The sequence below is a fragment of the Crotalus tigris genome, unplaced genomic scaffold (genome assembly GCF_016545835.1).
Source record: "Crotalus tigris isolate CLP2741 ecotype Arizona unplaced genomic scaffold, ASM1654583v1 scf7180000024324.182252, whole genome shotgun sequence".
Taxonomy (NCBI): Eukaryota; Metazoa; Chordata; class Lepidosauria; order Squamata; family Viperidae; genus Crotalus; species Crotalus tigris.
In genome coordinates this window covers 54848-75868 of record NW_024100495.1, presented here as the reverse complement: position 1 = coordinate 75868, position 21021 = coordinate 54848, and the positions used below count along the sequence as shown (strand labels likewise).

Genomic DNA, 21021 nt, shown 5'->3' with positions numbered 1-21021 from the left:
TGGGTTTTGGGTTGCAGTTTGGGCATTCGGTCTCTAAAAGGTTCGCCATCACTGGTGTAGGGTTTCCTGCCTGAGCAGGGGGTTGGACTAGATCAGTGGTTCTCCACCTGTGGGTCGGGACCCCATTTGGGGTCGAACGACCATTTCACGGGGGTCGCCAAACAATGCAGTCCGCCATTTTTTCCCCTTTTCCTTAGCTGTGCTCCTCCCTTTTATCCTATTGGTTTTTGAAAGCCAATAGAATAGACTCTCTTGAATAGAGTCTCATTCTATTGGCTTTCCAAAGCCAATAGGAATTGTCCAGGCGGTCTCTGCCCTGCTGAGCCCGCCAAAAGTCCCATTCTGCAAACGGTGCTGCAAGTTGTCTGCAGCGAAGGGGAGCTGTCTGGAAGCTTCCACCCCTCCCTGCTGAGCAACTACTAAAAATGTAAGTAAAAGAGGGTCAGGGGTGGGAGGTGGGAGGCCGGAGGGCGCAGGGAGGGTTGCTGGTGTGTGTGGGGCCTAGCGGGTGCCTCACCTCCCTTGGGCTGGGCCAGCTGGTGGCCCAGCCGGTGGTCAGCCTGCGCCGTCTCTGCCGCTTGCCAGCTACGCCTCGGCCAGCGCAGGCAGTGGCACCACACATGTGCGGCGGTCCCGGGCAGGGAAAGTCGTTGACTTACAACTGGTTGGGTAGTCCTCAACTTACGACCGGTTGGGGTCGCGGCATTAAAAAGGTTGAGAACCATTGGACTAGATGACCTCCAAGGTCCCTTCCAGCTCTGTTATCCTGCATTCTGTATTCTGTTATAGGCTCAAGGTGTCCCAAAGGCGCTTTTTTCAAGAGGCAACTGGACTTCCTTTGTTTTTCCTTGAGGACGTTTCGCTGCTCATCCAAGAAGCTTCTTCGGTTCTGACTAAATGGTGAGGAATGGAAGGATTTATATTCCTTGCAGTCCTCTAGTCGTTAGTGCTCTGCGTGTTGACCAGATTTCTGTGTGTTGACCAACAGCCGAAATGACTGCAAGGAGTATAAATCCTTTCTTCACCATTCAGTCAGAACTGAAGAAGCTCCTTGGGTGAGAAGCGAAACGTCTTCAAAGAAAAACAAGAGAGTCCAGTTGACTCTTGAAAAAAAGCACCTTTGGGACAACCAAGAGGGAGAGGACTGAGCGTCTCCACAGAGATAAGCACAGAATGGTGGCCCCCAATAATGCAGCCCATGAAATTAAAGCCATTTAACAGAAAAAAAAAGACAGAATTTTTTTTAAAAAGGGAGCTTATTTAATAAAGACAAGTAAAGTAGATAATATATTTTAGCTGCAAATTATGATCCTAATGGCGAGATGGCAACCGGAGTGTTTGCACTGTGTGCTTTTTCAAAAGAGTTGCAGCTTGCAGTGTCTCTCCTGCTTGATCAGGGGGCTGGACTAGAAGACCTCCAAGGTCCCTTCCAGCTCTATTCTATTCTATTCTATTCTATTCTATTCTATTCTATTCTATTCTATTCTATTCTATTCTATTCTATTCTATATTCTCTCCTCTCCTCTCCTCTTCTCTTTTCGGTATACCTCAGTGTATTCAAACTTTAATTTCACCTTTCTTTTTATCCGTTCCTCACCTTCAAGGTTTGAATTGCTGTGGGTTTTTTGGTTCTCACGACTGTGCCAGATGTTCAGTTTTACAATGAAATCTAACGTTAAGACGCCACTCCTTTTTTATCTGACCAGCAGAGGGAGAAAGACAACTACTTTACAAGCATTATTTTAAAGGTTTACTACAAATCAAATTCAATGCTTTCAATTAACTTCCAAGACTCTCTGCCTATATTTTCAGCTGATTTTTGTAATGAGAATGTCTGCAGAAATAGCTAGAACGCTCTGTGCTGTCCTTATTGGTCTTTTCTCTTCGATCTGAACAAGTTAGGCCTTATAGTAGTAGTAGTAGTAGTAGTAGCAGCAGCAGCAGCAGCAGCAGCAATAGTAGTAATAAAAATAATAATAGAGTTGGAAGGGACCTTGGAGATCATCTAATCCAACCCCCTGCTCAGGCAGGAAACCCTACATCATTTCAGACAAATGGCTGTCCAGTCTCTTCTTAAAAACTTTCAGTGTTGGAGCATTCACTGCTTCTGGAGGCAGGTTGTTCCACTGGTTAATTGTTCTCACTGTCAGGAAGTTTCTCCTTAATTCCAGATTGCTTCTCTCCTTGATGAGTTTCCATCCGTTGCTTCTTGTCCTGCCTTCAGGGGCTTTGGAGAATAGCTTGACTCCCTCTTCTTTGGGGCAGCCCCTCAGATACTGGAAGACTGCTATCCTGTCCCCCCTCGTCCTTCTCTTCCTTGAACTGGACATCCCCAATTCCAGCAGCCTTTCCTTTTATGTTTTAACCTCCAGTCCCCTGATCATCTTTGTTGCTCTTCTCTGCACTCTTTCTAGAGTCTCAGCATCTTTTTTACATCCTGGTGGCCAAAACTGGATGCAGGATTCCAAGTGTGGCCTTACCACGGCCTTGTAAAGTGGTATTAACCTTTCACCTAATCTTATCTATTTAGTTATGTCGGACCTTGGAGAGTCAATGGACCAGGTCTCTCCGCATCTTTTTCTCCTTTTTTTTTCTTAAAAAAATTAATTTTATTGATTTATCAAAATATAATACACAAACAGAATTTTTTTAAAAAAGTGATAGAGAATCAGAAAAGAGGGAAGGCGGAAGAAAAAGAAGATTGTGTAAGAAGAGAAAAGAAGAAAAGAAACAGGCGCCAACCTCCGACTCTCTTGAACCCAGTAGAAGATAACAACACGAGTTACAACTTTTTGCTTTTGCACATCGCAATGTGCGCAAACCATTTCTATAACAGTAGGCCTGTCTGATTCACAAAAAACAAAATCAAGTTGTCGTTTTCTTTCTCATTGCCAGTTGTCGTTTTCTTTCCCATTGAAGCAACTTCGAGAGAGAAGCTAACTTAAATGTCTTCTCATCTTGGGATAAAAGGATCAGTTTAACCATCTCTACTTCCACATTGCTCCCCGTCTTCTGATCTTGCACTACGGGTAGTCCTCGGCTTACAACACTTCACTTAGTGAACGCTCAGAGTTACAACGGCACTGAAAAAAAAAGCGACTTATGACCGTTTTTTCACATTGACGAACTTGGTCGCATCCCCCATGATCAAGGGATCAAAATCCAGGCGCTTGGCAACTGATTCATGTTTATGACAGTTGCTGTTGTCCCAAGGTCATGTGATCCCCTTTTGTGACCTTTTGGCGAGCTAAATCAATCGGGGAAGTGAGATTAAAAACCGGGTAATTTACTGAACAACAATTAACTAGTGGAACTACTTGCCTCCAGAAGTTATGGATGCTCCAACACTGAAGGTTTTTAAGAAGAGATTTGACAGCTGTTTGTCTGAAATGGTATAGGGTTTCCTACATGAGCAGGGGGTTGGACTAGATGACCTCTGAGGTCACTTCCAACTCCCTTCTATTAGAACAGAACAGAACAGAATAGAATAGAATAGAATAGAATAGAATAGAATAGAATTAGATAATGGAATGGAATGGAATAGAATATAATAGAATGGAATGGAACAGAATAACAGAGATAGAATAGAATAGAATAGAATAGAATAGAATAGAATAGAATAGAATAGAATAGAATTAGATAATGGAATGGAATGGAATAGAATAGAATAGAATGGAATGGAACAGAATAACAGAGATAGAATAGAATAGAATAGAATAGAATAGAATAGAATAGAATAGAATAGAATAGAATATAGAATGGAATGGAATAGCATAGCATAGCATAGCATAGCATAGCATAGCATAGCATAGCATAGAATAGAATAGAATAGAATAGAATAGAATAGAATAGAATAGAATAGAATAGAATAGAATAGAATAGAATAGAATACTTTATTTGGCCACATGTGATTAGGCACACAAGGAATTAGTCTCTATTGCAGAAACTCTCAGTATACATGCAAAGCAACAGAGTAATAAATAATCATCATAATAATACCAGTAAGAGGGCATTGTACTCTTTTTGCTGGCTCGCACACTGGAGCATCAGTGCAGCCATCTAACTGAGCCCTAAGAATGTTGCAACTCACAAAAAAGAGTGGTTATTTTTCCACGAGATTGCTGGGTCCAGAGCTTACAGGTTAAGTTCAAATGCAAACGCACGTTTGCGGTACTTCCAGCTTGCTTGATCGTTCCTCGGACATCTATGCCTCTGTGTTAATTAATTGTACGATGTGTTTCCCTCCTCCCTGCAGTAAACAAATACGTGGTCCGAGTCTTTACAGGTGATGTCAATGGCAGTGGAACAGATGCTGATGTTTTCATTAACATCTTTGGGCAGAATGGAGACACAGGTACCCTTTCCTAACGCACATTTACACAGACTAATGTATGCTGGTCTCCTAATAAGGGAGATGGGCGATTATTAAATATGATTAATAATATAAATATTTCCCTTCGGAATCTCTAGCAAAGCACAGTTCCCAGAATGAAGACCTATGACGTCATTCTGACAAAGTTGTCTTCTTTCTTGAGCTGTTTTAAAGATCCTCCATTCCTGGACCCGGATGTTGATTTTTAAGAACAAAACCCAAACCTAACAGCAGTTCAACTGCGGAATTAGTTATCTAGGGAGTTGAGGGCTTCTTATTCAAGGGGTATGTTTGATGCCAAGTGCCAGAGAAATCAGAAGATCCAGACAATTCAAGTGAGTAGGAAGATTCATGGCAAGCATAAATTCTCTATGAAAATCTGACCAATTGACCATTAAGGGAAATGATAAGAGAGGTATTCAAGGTGGGCTAGACTTAGATCTCTTGCCGGCACCCAGGGATTCGAGATTTATAACGCGTTTGACTCCCTCCCTCCCTCCCTCCCTCGGGCTCAGCCTGATCACCTTCTACATTTGAACAGAGATTAGACAATTGTTTGGGGATGCCTTAATTTAGATTCTTGCATGGAACAGAAGTCTCTGATACTACAATTGGAGTGGACATGCTTTAAACTGTTTGGAGAAAGAAAAGAGCAAAAGCAAGGGAATTTGCAGCACCATTTCCACAATTTCCAATCCCTTTGCTGCTTTCCCTCGTGCTGCAGGTATTCACATCTGAAGCAAAATTTTCAGCAAGTAGGTTGAGAAAATGGAACCAAATCTGAAATGCAGAGCTGACTCTTTGGACTGTTTCAAGTTGTGCCCTTTCCCAATTAGAATTCACTCCTTATTTGGTGCCGTTGCTTTGTTTGAGACAGTAAGGTGAAGCAGTTAAGGTGCTAGCGTAGAAACCAATGCCATCTTTGTCTCTCCCTCTCTCCTTCTCCCTCTCTCTCCCACTCCCTCTCCCTCTCTTTCTCCCTTCCTCCCTTTCCCTTTCTCTCCCTCTCTCTCGCCTTACCTCTCCCTTTCTCTCTCCCCTTTCTCTCCCTCTCTCTTTCCTCCTCTCCCTCCCTCCCTCCCTCCCTCCCTCTCCCTCTCCCTTCCTCCCTCCCCCTCTCTCCCTCCCTCTCCCTTTCTCTCTCCTTCTCTCTTTCCCTCCCTCTCCCTCTCTCTCCCTTTCTCTCTCCCTCCCTCTCCCTCTCTTTCTCCCTTCCTCTCCCTTTCTCTCTCTCTCCCTCTCTCTCCCTCCCTCTCCCTCCCTCTCCCTTTCTTTCTCCCCTCTCCCTCCCTATCCCTTTCTCTCTCTCTCCCTCCCTCTCTTTCTCCCTTCCTCTCCCTCTCTCTCCTCTCCCTCTCTCCCTTTCTCTTCTCTCTCTCTCTTCTTCTCCTTCCTCTCCCTCTCCCTCTCTCTCCCTTTCTCTCTCCCTCCCTCTCCTTCTCTTTCTCCCTTCCTCTCCCTTTCTTTCTCCCCTCTCCCTCCCTATCCCTTTCTCTCTCTCTCCCTCCCTCTCTTTCTCCCTTCCTCTCCCTCTCTCTCCCTCCCTCTCCCTTTCTCTCTCCCTCTCTTTCTCCCGCCCTCCCTTTCCCTTTCTCTCCCTCTCTCTCGCCTTACCTCTCCCTTTCTCTCTCCCCTTTCTCTCCCTCTCTCTTTCCTCCTCTCCCTCCCTCCCTCCCTCCCTCCCTCTCCCTCTCCCTTCCTCCTTCCCCCTCTCTCCCTCCCTCTCCCTTTCTCTCTCCTTCTCTCTTTCCCTCCCTCTCCCTCTCTCTCCCTTTCTCTCTCCCTCCCTCTCCTTCTCTTTCTCCCTTCCTCTCCCTTTCTTTCTCCCCTCTCCCTCCCTATCCCTTTCTCTCTCTCTCCCTCCCTCTCTTTCTCCCTTCCTCTCCCTCTCTCTCCCTCCCTCTCCCTTTCTCTCTCCCTCTCTTTCTCCCTCACTCCCTCTCCCTCTCTCTCCCTCCCTCTCCCTTTCTTTCTCCCCTCTCCCTCCCTCTCCCTTTCTCTCTCCCTCCCTCCCTCTCTTTCTCCCTTCCTCCCTCTCCCTCTCTCTCCCTCCCTCTCCCTTTCTCTCTCCCTCTCTTTCTCCCTCCCTCCCTCTCCCTTTCTTTCTCCCCTCTCCCTCCCTATCCCTTTCTCTCTCCCTCCCTCCCTCTCTTTCTCCCTTCCTCCCTCTCCCTCTCTCTCCCTCCCTCTCCCTTTCTCTCTCCCTCTCTTTCTCCCTCCCTCCCTCTCCCTTTCTTTCTCCCCTCTCCCTCCCTATCCCTTTCTCTCTCCCTCCCTCCCTCTCTTTCTCCCTTCCTCCCTCTCCCTCTCTCTCCCTTTCTCTCTCCCTCTCTTTCTCCCTCCCTCCCTCTCCCTCTCTTTCTCCCTTCCTCCCTCTCCTTCTCTCTCCCTCCCTCTCCCTTTCTCTCTCCCTCTCTTTCTCCCTCCCTCCCTCTCCTTCCCTCTCCTCTCTCTCTCTTTCCTTATTTGTTTGTCTTTGATTATGTTTGCTGCCTAGGAGAGCGCAGATTGGACAATGACAAGGACAATTTTGAGAGAGGGGCAGAAGACAAGTTCACCCTCGATGCTCCCAATCTGGGCAGGCTCAGGAAAATCACCATTGGCCATAACAACAAGGGAAGCTCGGCTGGATGGTTCCTTGACAAGGTTTGCTATAAGTTATTTATCGATTAGTTCAGCCACCAAATCAGAAAGACCGAATTAGGCTTATGTTTTCTCTGTAGCCGAATGCAAGGACAGAGGGGAAGGTCCTTCCTTGTTTGTAAGCCTCTGTGACCTGCCTGAGGGCTCCCCAGTCAAGCCAGTGACCTCTCCTTTATGGTCAGTAGCTCATGAGGTTCTGAAAGGTTAATATCATTGGATTTGGATCACCAACCCTTGAGACAACGTTGAACTTTTGTTGGTAAGAATGGTTAGTATGTCTAGTTTAATGAAAAGTAGGACTAGGGGTGACATGATGGTCCAATCTCTCAGGGGCTGCCCCAAAGAAGAGGGAGTCAAGCTATTCTCCAAAGTGCCTGAAGGCAGGACAAGAAGCAACGGATGGAAACTGATCAAGGAGAGAAGCAATCTAGAACTAGGGAGAAATTTACTGACAGTTAGAACAATTAATCAGTGGAGGAGGAGGAGGAGGAGGAGGAGGAGGATTACAACCAAAGAGAAGCAACCTAGAACTAAGGAGAAACTTCCTGACAGTGAGAATAATTAACCAGTGGAACAACCTGCCTCCAGAAGCAGTGAATGCTCCAACACTGGAAGTTTTTAAGAAGAGACAGGACAGACCTTTGTCCGAAATGGTATAGGGTTTCCTGCCTGAGCAGGGGGTTGGACTAGATGACCTCCAAGGTCCCTTCCAACTCTGTTATTCTATTCTATTCAGGCAGTATTCAGTATACGGTAGCATTCAGACATAAGGGGTCCTTGAATGAAGGACTAAGAGGTTCTAAGGTGCTGCCACAAAGGGGTTAATGGGTCCACCTCTTCTCCAAAGTGCCCGAAGGCAGGACAAGAAGCAACGGATGGAAACTCATCAAGGAGGGAAGCAACCTGGAACTAAGGAGAAACTTCCTGACAGTCAGAACAATTAACCAGTGGAACCACCTGCCTCCAGAAGCAGTTAATGCTCCAACACTGGAAGTTTTTAAGAAGAGGCTGGACAGCCATTGGTCTGAAATGGTGTAGGGTCTCCTGCTTGAGCAGGGGGTTGGACTAGAATAAGGTTTCAAAACCTGGTAACTTTAAGACTTGTGGACATGCTGGCTGAGGAATTCTGGGAGTTGAAGTCCACAAGTCTTAAAGTTGCCAGGTTTGCAGACCCCTGGCCTTGAAGACCTCTGAGGTCCCTTCCCATTGTTATTCTGTTAAGAAAGACAATGTTCTCAATGAATGTCTGTGGGTAAAAATCTGCACTGTATGTTGCAAAATAGGTTCTAATGCAGATAGTTGTACGGCTTCTCCCCTGGCTGATGAGACATTCTGCTCTGATCATAGGTTATTATTGAAGACATTGGCAACAAGTCAGTGTATCAGTTCCCAAGTTACCGATGGTTTGCACTGGACGAAGATGATGGCAAAATCCAGCGCGACATTCTTGTGGGAGGAACAGAGGCAACTGGTAAATGTGTTTTTGAGTTGAAAGTGATGAAGACAAGACAGCCGCAGGATGAACTGGAGTGAAAGAGGCCCAGGGCATAGAGGGAGAATACAGTGGAGTGGAGGGGAGGGGAAGGGAAGGGTAGGGTTTGGTAGGGTAGGGAAAGGAAGAGAAGGGAAGGGAAGAGAATAGAATAGAATAGAATAGAAAATACGGAATAGAATAGAATAAAAATGAAATAGAATAGAATAGAATATAGAATAGAATAGAATAGAATAGAATAGAATAGAATAAAAATGAAATAGAATAGAATAGAATATAGAATAGAATAGAATAGAATAGAAATGAAATAGAATAGAATAGAATAGAATAGAATAGAATAGAATAGAATAGAATAGAATAGAATAGAAAATACGGAATAGTGTAGAATAGAATAAAAATGGAATAGAATAGAATAGAATAGAATAGAATAGAATAGAAAATACGGAATAGAATAGAATAGAATAGGATAGAATAGAATAGAATAGAATAGAATAGAAAATACGGAATAGAATAGAATAGAATAGAATAGAATAGAATAGAATAGAATAGAATAGAATAGAATAGCAAATACGGAATAGAATAGAATAGAATAAAAATGAAATAGAATAGAATAGAATAGAATAGAATAGAATAGAATAGAATAGAAAATACGGAATAGAATAGAATAGAATAGAATAGAATAGAATAGAATAGAAAATACGGAATAGAATAGAATAGAATAGAATAGAAAATACGGAATAGAATAGAATAGAATAGAATAGAAAATACGGAATAGAATAGAATAAAAATGGAATAGAATAGAATATAGAATAGAATAGAATAGAACAGAACAGAACAGAACAGAACAGAATAGATACTGGAATATAGAATAGAATAGAATAGAATAGAATAGAATAGAATAGAATAGAACAGAACAGAACAGAACAGAATAGATACTGGAATATAGAATAGAATAGAATAGAATAGAATAGAATAGAATAGAATAGAATAGAATAGAATAGAATAGAATAGAAAATACGGAATAGAATAGAATAGAATAGAATAGAATAGAATAGAATAGAATAGAATAGCAAATACGGAATAGAATAGAATAGAATAAAAATGAAATAGAATAGAATAGAATAGAATAGAATAGAATAGAATAGAATAGAATAGAATAGAATAGAATAGAAAATGGAGATTAACACACAAAGCGTGCTTAGCATGTTGTGGAAATGCAGCTGCTAAATCTTTATTCAACCTGGGTAAAGAGGTAAATACAGCAACAGGGCTTGATCATTTCTTTTGCATTTCTCCTGGTGATGGCTATTGAGCTTCCTTTATCCTTTGAAAAAGTGCTGGTGCTTGTTTTTCTAAATGGCACATCTTTCCTTCACCTTGAGGCTGAAGATCAGAAGTCCCCAAACCTCCCAGACTGAAAGATAAAAAACCAACCAACCAAAAAACAAAACAAAACAAAACAAAACAAAAAACCGAAACCCAAACCCAAAAGCCTGGGTCCTTCTTGATGTCTTCGTTTGAGGTTTAAGTGAACCAGAGGAAACCAAGGAGGTTGAAGAGATATAATTGCACAGAAAGAGTCAGGACATTCATATTTACCATTTATAATGTAATATAATATAATGTAATGTAGTGTGGTGTGGTGTGGTGTGGTGTGGTGTGGTGTATGGTGTAGTAGAGTAGAATAGAAATTGGAATATGGAATATGGAATATGGAACAGAACAGAATAGAACAGAACAGAACAGAATAGAATAGAAATTGGAATATGGAACAGAACAGAATAGAATAGAATAGAAATTGGAATATGGAATTGAATAGATATTGGAATATAGAACAGAACAGAACAGAACAGAATAGAATAGAGCTGGAAGGGACCTTGGAGGTCTTCTAGTCCAGCCCCCTGCTCAAGCAGGAGAACCTATACCATCTCAGACAAGTGACTGTCCAGTCTCTTCTTAAAAACCTCCAGTGATGGAGCGACCACGATTTCTGAAGGCAACTTCTCTTCCACTGGTTGATTGTCCTCCCTGTTAGGAAGTTTCTCCTTAATTCCAGATTGCTTCTCTCTTTGGTCAGTTTCCAACCATTGTTTCTCGTCCTGCCCTCTGGTGCTTTGGAGAATAACGTGACCCCCTCCTCCTTTTTGTGGCAGCCCCTCAAATATGAGAGTACTGCTTTCAGGTCGCCCCTGTTTCTTCTTTCTTTGGATTAGCCAAACCCAGTTCCAGCAACTGTTTCAGTCTTGGCCACTTGTCATCCTTTCCGCCCAGGATAATTGCACAGAGATTTCCTTCTGGTTTGAACGGAATTTCAAAAGCCAATTCTCTTCCATCCAATTAAAAGAAGAGCAAATAGACAGAGAGGGGGAAAAAAACCAACAACAGCAACTGCAGGAAACAGTTCAGAGGTTTTGTTTTGTTTCGCTGGCTTATTGTCTTAGTGTTTTCCCAAGTTAGGCCATGATATTTTGCAAGTCAGACTCGAAATGGGTGAGTGCCCAATCCAAAATGCAAACCAGGAGTTGTCCTTTCAAAAAAGCATCCCTGGGCTGGGAATTCTGCTCCAAGCCACGCTGATGTGCTAATAAGGCTTCCCAGAATCCCCTGCTCCCTGGGGAAGGAAACGGGGGGGGGGGAACGAATGCAGAACTCAGAAGCATCTGGGCAAACAGCGTGCATGCTGGGAAGAATCCTGCCAGCGGATTCCCAGCCTCCATCGGCATGAGCTGCCCTTTTGAAGCAGCTCCATTATTCATCTCAGCAATTATTTGATGAGGGAAAAAAATATCACTTTATGCAGAAGAATTTTGGCTTGAAAACAGACGGGCCTTCGTTCTGTGGCTTATGGAAGTTCTCCTACTTCTCTGACTCTTTCTAGAGTCTCAACATCTGTTTTACATCGTGGTGACCAAAACTGGATGCAGCATTCCAAGTGTGGCCTTACCAAGGCCTTGTAAAGTGGTATTAACCCTTCACGTGATCTTGATTCTGTCCCTCTGTTCATGCAGCCTAGCACTGCGTCAGCTTTTTTGGCAGCTGCAGCACACTGCAGCTGCCAAAACTGAAATTTCTCTTCCCATCCCAGAACTGAAGAAGCTTCTTGGATGGGAACGGAAACTTCTTCAAGGAAAAACAAACAAACTGCTTTTTTGGCAGCTGCAGCACACGGCTGGCTCATATTTAAGGGATTGTCCACTAGTCCAGGGCTTTTCAACCTTTTCACCCATTGTACCACTTTTACGATACGGCAACATCCAAGGACCACCAGTCGCCTAGCAAGGTGTCAAAAACGTGATGACCAAAAAAAAAAAAAGGAAAAAAGTGAAGTAAGTCCTTGACTTACAGCAGTTTGCTCAGTGACTGTTTGAAGTTACAATGGCCCTGAAAAAAGTGCCCCCCAAGCCACAGCCGAGCAAGACACCTGCCTGCCCGCCCGGCCGCGCTCTTCCTCCTGTCTGAGGTTTTCATTGTTGTGAGCATTTCTGTTGAGGATTGGCAGCGGGGGTAGGGTGGGGGGGTGTTTGGTTTTTATTCCCCCCGTCTGCTGGGTGGTTGCAGCAGGTTTTGGTCCCTTCACATGACCCTGGGACATTGTGACCGTCATAAATATGAATCAGTTGCCAAGCATCTGAATGTAAATCACAAGACCCTGGAGAGGCTGCAACATTCCAGCTGATTGGTGCTTCTTGGTGCTTCTGATTGGTGCTTCTTCTGGTTCCAGCTGGAGCTTGGCGCTGATCCTGGTGCTTCCACTGAGCCCTGACAGCCCCGAAGAAGCGCGATCAGATGGAAAGCGGCACTGATCCTGGCGCTTGTGCTGAGCCCCGACAGCCCTGCAGCTCCAGCCATCTCTCGCTCAGGCTTGTGCGGTGCTGCCACCGGTTCTGAATTACTAGACCAGGATTCCTAGGCTGTTTGGTCTAGTGGTTAAGAAACCAGGCTAGAAAGCAGGAATTACAGACGCGCCTTAGCCATGAAAGCCAGCTGGGTGACCTCGGGCCAGTCCCTCACTCTCACACAACCCATCTCTTAAGGTTGCTGTTGTGGGTAAAAGACGAGGAGGAAGTTGTGTTGGATAGGCTTGTTGCCTTGAGTTATTTGTAAAAATAATAAAGGTGGAATAGAAATCAATCAATCAAACGCAGCGTGCAGGGCTGCCAGGTGACGATCCTATGTAGTGACAGCTGCCTGTCAGCTGATGAAGCTGTTACGTGTTGCGTGTGTGTTTGTGCCTGTGCGTGCATAAGACAAAGACTTCAATTACTCCACCTGCGTCCATGACTGGTTATAGCTAGACAGGGCTGGGGAACTACGAGCCCTTTCTGACTTGTGGACTTCAACTCCCATAATTCCTGAGCCAGCATGAGGGAAACTTTGGCCCCTTCATGACTCGTGGACTTCAACTCCCAGAATTCCTGAGCCAGCATGGCTCAGCTTAGAAACCTCTTCCTTTCCCCTCAGTGTGGTGGCTCAGGAATTCTGGGAGTTGAAGTCTACGAGTCATAAAAGAGCCAAGGTTGCCTACCTCTGGCCTAGGCCTAGGCCACTTTATTACTCGTGGACTTCAACTCCCAGAATTCCTGAGCCAGCATGGGGAAACTTTGGCCCCCTCATGACTGGTGGACTTCAACTCCCAGAATTCCTGAGCCAGCAGGGCTCAGCTTGGAAACCTCTCCCTTTCCCCTCAGCATGGCTGGCTCAGGAATTCTGGGAGTTGAAGTCCACAGTTCAGAAAAAGGCTATCATTCCCTTGAGGTAGCCATATATTGAATACGATGGAGACAGTCATTAGACATTAGTAATAAGCACATCACTAGTAAGGTCATTGTGGTACCTGCCTTTCACATTATGTTTATCACACTCCCCTCCCACCCACTCAGGAATTGTGTACAACGTGGCAGTGGCTCAGCCATGGCTCAGCTTAGAAACCTCTCCCTTTCCCCTCAGCGTGGCTGGCTCAGGAATTCTGGGAGTTGAAGTCCACCAGTCATGAAGGGGCCAAGGTTGCCTACCCCTGGCCTAGGCCTAGGCCGCTTTATGACTTGTGGACTTCAATTCCCAGAATTCCCTCTGCCTGCATGGCTCAGCTTGGAAACCTCTCCCTTTCCCCTCAGTGTGGCTGGCTCAGGAATTCTGGGAGTTGAAGTCCACAGGTCAGAAAAAGGCTATCGTTCCCGGGAGGTAGCCATACATTGAATACAATGGAGACAGTCATTAGACATTAGTAATAGTAATAGTAGTAAAGTTGGAAGGGACCTTGGAGGTCATCTAGTCCAACCCCCTGCTCAGGCAGGAAACCGTACACCATTTCGGACAAATGGCTGTCAGTCTCTTCTTAAAAACTTCCAGTGTTGGAGCATTCACAGCTTCTGGAGGCAGGTTGTTCCACTGGTTAATTGTTCTGACTGTCTGGAAGTTTCTCCTTAGTTCTAGGTTGCTTCTCTCCTTGGTTAGTTTCCACCCGTTGCTTCTTGTCCTGCCTTCAGGCGCTTTGGAGAATAGCTTGACTCCCTCTTCTTTAGGGCAGCCCCTGAGATACTGGAAGACTGCTATCATGTCCCCCCTTGTCCTTCTCTTTGTTAAACTAGACATACCCAATTCCAGCAACCATTCCTTATAGGTTTTAGCCTCCAGTCCCCTAATAAGCACATCACTAGTAAGGTCATTGTGGTACCTGCCTTTCGCATTCTGTTTTATCACACTCCCCTCCCACCCACTCAGGTATTGTGTACAACTTGGCAGTGATGACCGGGGATGTCAGAGGGGCAGGAACCAACTCCAAGATTCATATCGTCATGCACGGCTCCAAAGGGCTGAAAAACAGCGGGAAGATTTTTCTAGAAGGAGGGAAGTTTGAACGGAGCAGGACCGACCTTTTCAACATCGAGATTGCGGCTCTCTTGAGCCCCTTAAGTCGCATCTCCATCGGGCACGATAACGCTGGCATCAGCTGTGGCTGGTATTGCCAGAAGGTAAGGACATAATAATAATAATAATAATATTAATAATAATAATGGTGGAAGGGACCTCGGAGGTCATCTAGTCCAACCCCCTGCTCAGGCAGATAACCCTATATACCATTTCAGACAAATGACTGTCCAGTCTCTTCTTAAAAACTTCCAGTGTTGGAGCATTCACCGCTTCTGGAGGCAGATAGTTCCACTGGTTAATTGTTCTCACTGTCAGGAAGTTTCTCCTTAGTTCCAGGTTGCTTCTCTCCTTGCTTAGTTTCCACCCTGCCTTCAGTTGCTTTCGACAATAGCTTGACTCCCTCTTTTTTTGGGGCAACCCCTATGATACTCTAAGAGTGCTATCATGTCCCCCCTCGTCCTTCCCTTCATTAAACTAGACATCCCCAATTCCAGCAAACGTTCCTTATATGTTTTAGCCTTGAGTCCCCTGATCATCTTTGTTGCTCTTCTCTGTACTCTTTCGTTGCTTCTTGTCCTAAGATGCCCTGGAATAGCTGTTCAAGCTTTCTTTCTCCCACCAGAAATATATATATATATATTCTTCTCCTGCCCTCTGATTCTTTGGAGAATCATTTGACCTCCTCTTTTTTTGTGGGAGCCCCTGAAATACTGGAAGACGGCTATCATGTCACCCCTGTTTCTTCTTTTCTTTAGACTAGTCCAAGGGTAGGCAACCCTGGCTCTTTTATGACTCGTGGACTTCAACTCCCAGAATTCCTGAGCCAGCTAGCCAAACCCAAGCTCAATATGAATTAACTGGAATTGTTCATTTTGTCTCTCTCTGCCAGGTGGTGGTCTACTGTCTGTTTACTGGCATCGAACAGACATTTCCCTGTCCTTTGCATCTTTCAAGGTTAAAATCTGTTGTGCCAGTTCAAACGTTAGAGATCAGCTACTACAGTATCAATATTCAAAATAAGCATAGTCTTTTTTTGCACACCCCAGTGTCTGGGGCAAGGAATTAGGACCACCAAGTTCTAGCTCGGAAGATTTATTGCTCTCACCTATACACAAGAATCTAGAATAGAATAAGCAATAGGAAGTAGAATAGAATAGAATAGAATAGAATAGAATAGAATAGAATAGAATAGAATAGAATAGAATAGAATAGAATAGAATAGAATTAGATAATAGAATAGTATAGCGTAGAATAGAGTAGAGTAGAATAGAATAGAATAGAATAGAATAGAATAGAATAGAATAGAATAGAATAGAACAGAGCTGGAAGGGACCTTGGAGGTCTTCTAGTCCAGCCCCCCCTTAATCAGAAGAACCTATACTATCTCAGACAAGTGACTGTCTAGCCTCTTGTTAAAAACCTCCAGTGATGGAGTGCCCAAGATTTCTGGTGGCAAGCTGTTCCACTGCTTAATTGTCCTCCCTGTTAGGAAGTTTCTCCTTAATTCCAGACTGCTTCTCTTTTTGGTTAGTTTTCAACCAGTGTTTCTCGTCCTTCCCTCTGGTGCTTTGGAGAATAGTTTGACCCCCTCCTCTTCTTTGTGGCAGCCCCTCAGATACTGGAAAATGGCTATCGTGTCACCCCTGTTTCTTCTTTTCTTTAGACTAGCCAAACCCAAACTGAACATCAATTAACCGGGATTGTTCATTTTGTCTCCCTCGGCCAGGTGGTGGTCTACTGCCCGTTTACTGGCATCGAACAGACATTTCCCTGTGGGAAGTGGCTGGACGAGAACGAAGCGGACGGTCTGGTGGAACGGGAACTCTACGAGATGGTCTCCCTGCGTCAGAAAAGACTGAAAAGTAAATGCACCGGGTGGAGGAGGAGGAAAAAAAAAAATCTTGCTTTCCATTTCTTTATAAATACATGTAGTCCTCAACTTATGACCACACCTGAGCCCAATTTCTCCATTGTTAAGTGAGATGGTTGCCCCCTTTTACGACCTCTCCTGCTGCTGTTGTTAAGTAAATCACTGCAGCTGTTCAGTGAATCATTCGATCATTAAGTGAATCCGTATTCCCCCATCGACTTCGCTTGTCGGAAGCTGGCTGGGAAGGTTGCAAAGGGTGATCGCCTAATCCCAGGACGGTGCAACTGTCCTAAGTACATGCCAGTTTCTCAGCGTCCAAATTTTGATCACGTGACCACGGGGATTCTAGAAAGCTCTAAATCCGAAAACTGGTCTTAAGTCAATTTTTCCATGGCCATTGCAACTTCAAGTGGTCACTAAACCAATGTTTATAAGCCGAGGACTACTAGTAAATGCTCCGCTATTAGGTAATAATAATTAGTAGTAAAGTTGGAAGGGACCTTGGAGGTCATCTAGTCCAACCCCCTGCTCAGGCAGGAAACCCTACACCAGTGGTTCTCAACCTTTCTAATGCTGTGACCCCATAATACAGTTCCCCATGTTGTGGTGACCCCCAAGTGGGTGTGGCCACCAATAAGAGGGAGTAGGACAGCTAGGGAAAAGGGAACAAAATGGTGGACAGCATGGTTTGGCGACCCCCATGAAATGGTCATTCGACCCCAAATGGGGTCCCGACCCACAGGTTGAGAACCACTGCCCTACACCATTTCGGACAAATGGCTGTCCAGTCTCTTCTTAAAAACTTCCAGTGTTGGAGCATTCACAGCTTCTGGAGGCAGTTATTCCACTGGTTAATTGTTCTCACTGTCGGGAAGTTTCTCCTTAGTTCTAGGTTGCTTCTCTCCTTGATGAGTTTCCATCTGTTGCTTCTTGTCCTGCCTTCGGTGGCTTTGGAAAATAGCTTGACTCCCTCTTCTTTATGGCAGCCCCTGAGATATTGGAGCACTGCTATCATGTCCCCCCTCGTCCTTCTCTTCATTAAACTAGACATACCCAATTCTAGCAACCGTTCCTTATGTTTTAGCCTCCAGTCCCCTGATCATCTTTATTGCTCTTCTTATTCTTTGTTGTGAGTACACAATGAAACTGTGACAGAATTATATCAGGGTTTTAACATAACCTCTGGACTTTTCTAGTTTTTTAGGAAAGGATGATAAAGGATAAAGGTAAAAGTAAAGGTTTTTCCCGTCTGTTAAATTGTTGAAGGAAAAATCTTCATCATGGTTCAGTCCAAGCCAGGAATAAACAACATGGCAACTGCTTTAGGAAGAAGGTTGCAGTTTATTGAAGAGGAGAGCCAGACAGAAAGATGGCTCTGGAAGAAAAGAAAGAGGGAGCACATGCAGGGAGTGAGTTTTTACACCCTCTGGAGCCTTTTGTTTGGAGTTGTTCCTGTGGCATGAACTTTGACCTGAGTCTGAGTGTGCCTTTCTGGTATTCTGATGGTGGTGGGTTAATCCTATTATGTCCCAAGGGTCATATCCTGCTTCCCTGGGGCTGGGGCTGACGACTCTTAGATTTTTGGTGTGTTGATTCTAGGGATCTTTCTTCCTAATCCCAGTTTCCTGACTCCAGTCTTTCGGACAAGATTATCACATCTGCAATTTTACAGGCTTGGTTTCTGTTTGGGGCAGAGAGACTTGGGGGGGGGCAGGGTTGGTTTCCAGGTTTCCAAGCAGAAGTCACAGAACAAGAGATCAGCAACAATACACACAACACTCCAAGGAATCAGCGTTTGTTCCCGACAAATGCCTCTCCCCACAGTGTCTCCTTATGTCTTAGTCTCCAGATGTGCTTTGTGGAGAGGGGCGGGACGCTCTCCTCCTGAGTAGTTGAGCCTGCCTGTGTTGTTCCTCCTTTTCTCCACTCTCAGTGCAATAGGATCAGGAGGGGGTGGCCCTTGCTCATCGCCTGAACTCTTTCTCTCCTGTTCATCCTGTCCCACTCCTGAAGGGCCCTGCCCTGCCTCAGTCCCACATCCCTGTGAAGCCACAGACACCTCTCCTTTGGCCTCCACAGGGTCCTGTTCCAGTTCATTTTCCTCCGCAGATTCAGGCTCCGACGGAGCACGACGCCTCTGGACTTCACATTGCTATTTTTTTTTTTTTTAGGAAAGGATGACAAAGGATAGGATCCTTTTAAGGCTGCTTCTCTTTTACAGCTCTTCTTCAAATGACCACAACACCCTGCACAAGGGGAAATCATGTTTTATAGAGAAGGTCACACTCCAGTAACTTCCGGGCTTTGATTTCGTGTAACTCTGAAAAAACAAAAAAAAAGCCAGAAGCGCAGAATAACACCATACACTACCCAAAAAAGAAAATAAAAATGTATTGCATTCTCTCTTTCCCTCCCAAGGAAAGATAAATGTTAACCGTATCTTATTCCTGCAATTGTCTCTCTTATCGTGGATCTGCTGGGATCAAGCCATCTAAATCTGCTCCTAGCGTGCTGATTATTATTATGGTTTTTTTTTTTTTTTTTGACAGCCCTTCCTTTCCGAGAAACAAAACATTTATTTATCCACTTACTTTAACATCCTGTTAAAGATTTAATCTGTGCAGAATGACTTTAGATTACAGGAGCTCTAATCTCCCACTTTACTTGTGCGAGTCTGTTGAAACAACCTCGTTGTCTCTTACGGTTAAGAAGATAACTGTTCAGGTTGTACTTCACAGAAAGAAAAGTCTGAGAAAGACATTTTTGTGCCTGAGTCAGAACTGGAACCCAGGGAGGTGGGGAGGATGCTGTAGCCTTTGATCTCCCCATGATCCTATTAGTGCATTTGGTTTTTCTTAATAATAGTAATAATAATAATATTAAAGTTGGAAGGGACCTTGGAGGTCATCTAGTCCAAGCCCCTGCTCAGACAGGAAACCCTATACCATTTCAGACAAATGGCTGTCCAGTCTCTTCTTAAAAACTTCCAGTGTTGGAGCATTCACCGCTTCTGGAGGCAGGTTGTTCCATAGGTTGATTGTTCTAATTGTCAGGAAGTTTCTCCTTAGTTCTAGGTTGCTTCTCTCCTTGATCAGTTTCCATCTGTTGCTTCTTGTCCTGCCTTCAGGCGCTTTGGAGAAGAGCTTGACTCCCTCTTCTTTGGGGCAGCCCCTGAGATACTGGATCACTGCTATCCTGTCCCCCCTCGTCCTTCTCTTCATTAAACTAGATATACACAATTCCAGCAACCGTTCCTCATATGCTTTAGCCTCCAGTCCCCTGATCATCTTTGTTGCTCTTCTCTGCACTCTTTCTAGAGTCTCAACATCTTTTTTTACATCGTGGTGACCAAAACTGGATGCAGGATTCCAAGGGTGGCCTTAGCAAGGCCTTGTAAAGTGGTATTAACACTTCACGTGATCTTGATTCTGTCCCTCTGTTAATGCAGCCCAGCACTGTGTTGGCCTTTTTGGCAGCTGCAGCACACGGCTGGCTCCTATTTAGGTGATTGTCCACTAGGATTCCCTCTCACAGTTACTACTATTGAGCAAGGTACCCCCTATACTATACCTGTGCATTTGTTTTCTCTTGCCTAAATGTAGAACCTTGCTTTTTTCACCATTGAATTTCATTTTGTTAGATAGCGCCCTGTATTCAAGTCTGTCCAGATCCCCCTGTATCCTAAGCCTGTCTTCTGGAGTGTTGGCTATTCCTGCCAGCTTGGTGTTGTAATAGGAGACCAGAATAATAAAATAGAATAATAGGAGACTCCTATACCATTTCAGACAATCCAGCTCAGAGAACACCAAGGATCCCACAGTCCTCCTCCCCCTCCTCCTCCTCCTCCTCCTCCTCCTCTTCCTCTTCCTCTTCCTCTTCCTCTTCCTCTTCCTCTTCCTCTTCCTCTTCCTCTTCTTCTTCTTCTTCTTCTTCTTCTTCTTCTTCTTCTTCTTCTTCTCCTTCTTCTTCTCCTCCTCCTCCTCCTCCTCCTCTCCTTCTCCTCCTCCTCCTCTTCTCCTTCTCTTCTCCTTCTCTTTCTCCTCCTCCTCCTCCTTCTTCTCCTCCTTCTCCTTCTCCTTCTCCTCCTCCTCTTCCTCCTCCTCCTCCTCCTCCTCCTCCTCCTCCTCCTCCTCCTCCTCCTCCTCCTCCTCCCAAAAGGATAACATGCTGAACACAAATTCAAGCTAGGATGCTTGATCCAAATTCCCAGTGTGCTATACAAGTCACAATATTGCAAGGGAACGAAAAAAAAAAAACATCACTCCAATTATTCTTGTGATTTTAGTTATTAAATGAAAAGCTATTCATAGGACTGTGAATCCAATCAAGTGAATGTATGGATGCTCAATTTGTCTTTAGGTTTTTTTTTTATTTTTTTAAATTTGTTTGCCCTTTATCACCCATCCGGTCATTTTTAAAAATATCTAATTTTTTTTAAAAATGTATTTTTTGGATAGAAAATCCTTGGTCGCTGTGGATCTGGACAAGTGACATTAAAGGTGCAGGAACAGACGCGCCCATCTTCCTCCAGGTTTACGGTGACAAAGGAAAATCTGATGAAATGAAATTGGATAATAACTCTGACAACTTTGAAGCTGGCCAAACTGACAAGTTCATGGTAGGGTTCCTTGTGTTATATTTGTGCTTCAAGCTCAGTGGAAATGTTGTTATTCGCAACGTGGTGACACAGTGGTTGGAATGCAATATTGCAGGCCAACTCTGCCCACAGCTAGGAGTTCGATCCTGACAGGGCTTCAGGTTGACTCAGCCTTC

At 44.5% G+C, this 21021-nt stretch overlaps 1 protein-coding gene across 1 annotated transcript in view; it reads left to right on the top strand.

The window, feature by feature from the left end:
* Positions 1 to 21021, top strand: part of LOC120299943 (lipoxygenase homology domain-containing protein 1-like) — a gene marked incomplete at its 5' end in the record, with an annotated part of 90956 nt that overhangs the window by 15579 nt on the left and 54356 nt on the right. Inside the window, 6 exons of the mRNA XM_039325302.1 lie at positions 4256 to 4354; positions 6870 to 7018; positions 8363 to 8486; positions 14229 to 14479; positions 16105 to 16240; positions 20706 to 20866. Coding sequence (XP_039181236.1) covers positions 4256 to 4354; positions 6870 to 7018; positions 8363 to 8486; positions 14229 to 14479; positions 16105 to 16240; positions 20706 to 20866 — 920 coding nt within the window. The remainder of the gene's footprint in view (positions 1 to 4255; positions 4355 to 6869; positions 7019 to 8362; positions 8487 to 14228; positions 14480 to 16104; positions 16241 to 20705; positions 20867 to 21021) is intronic.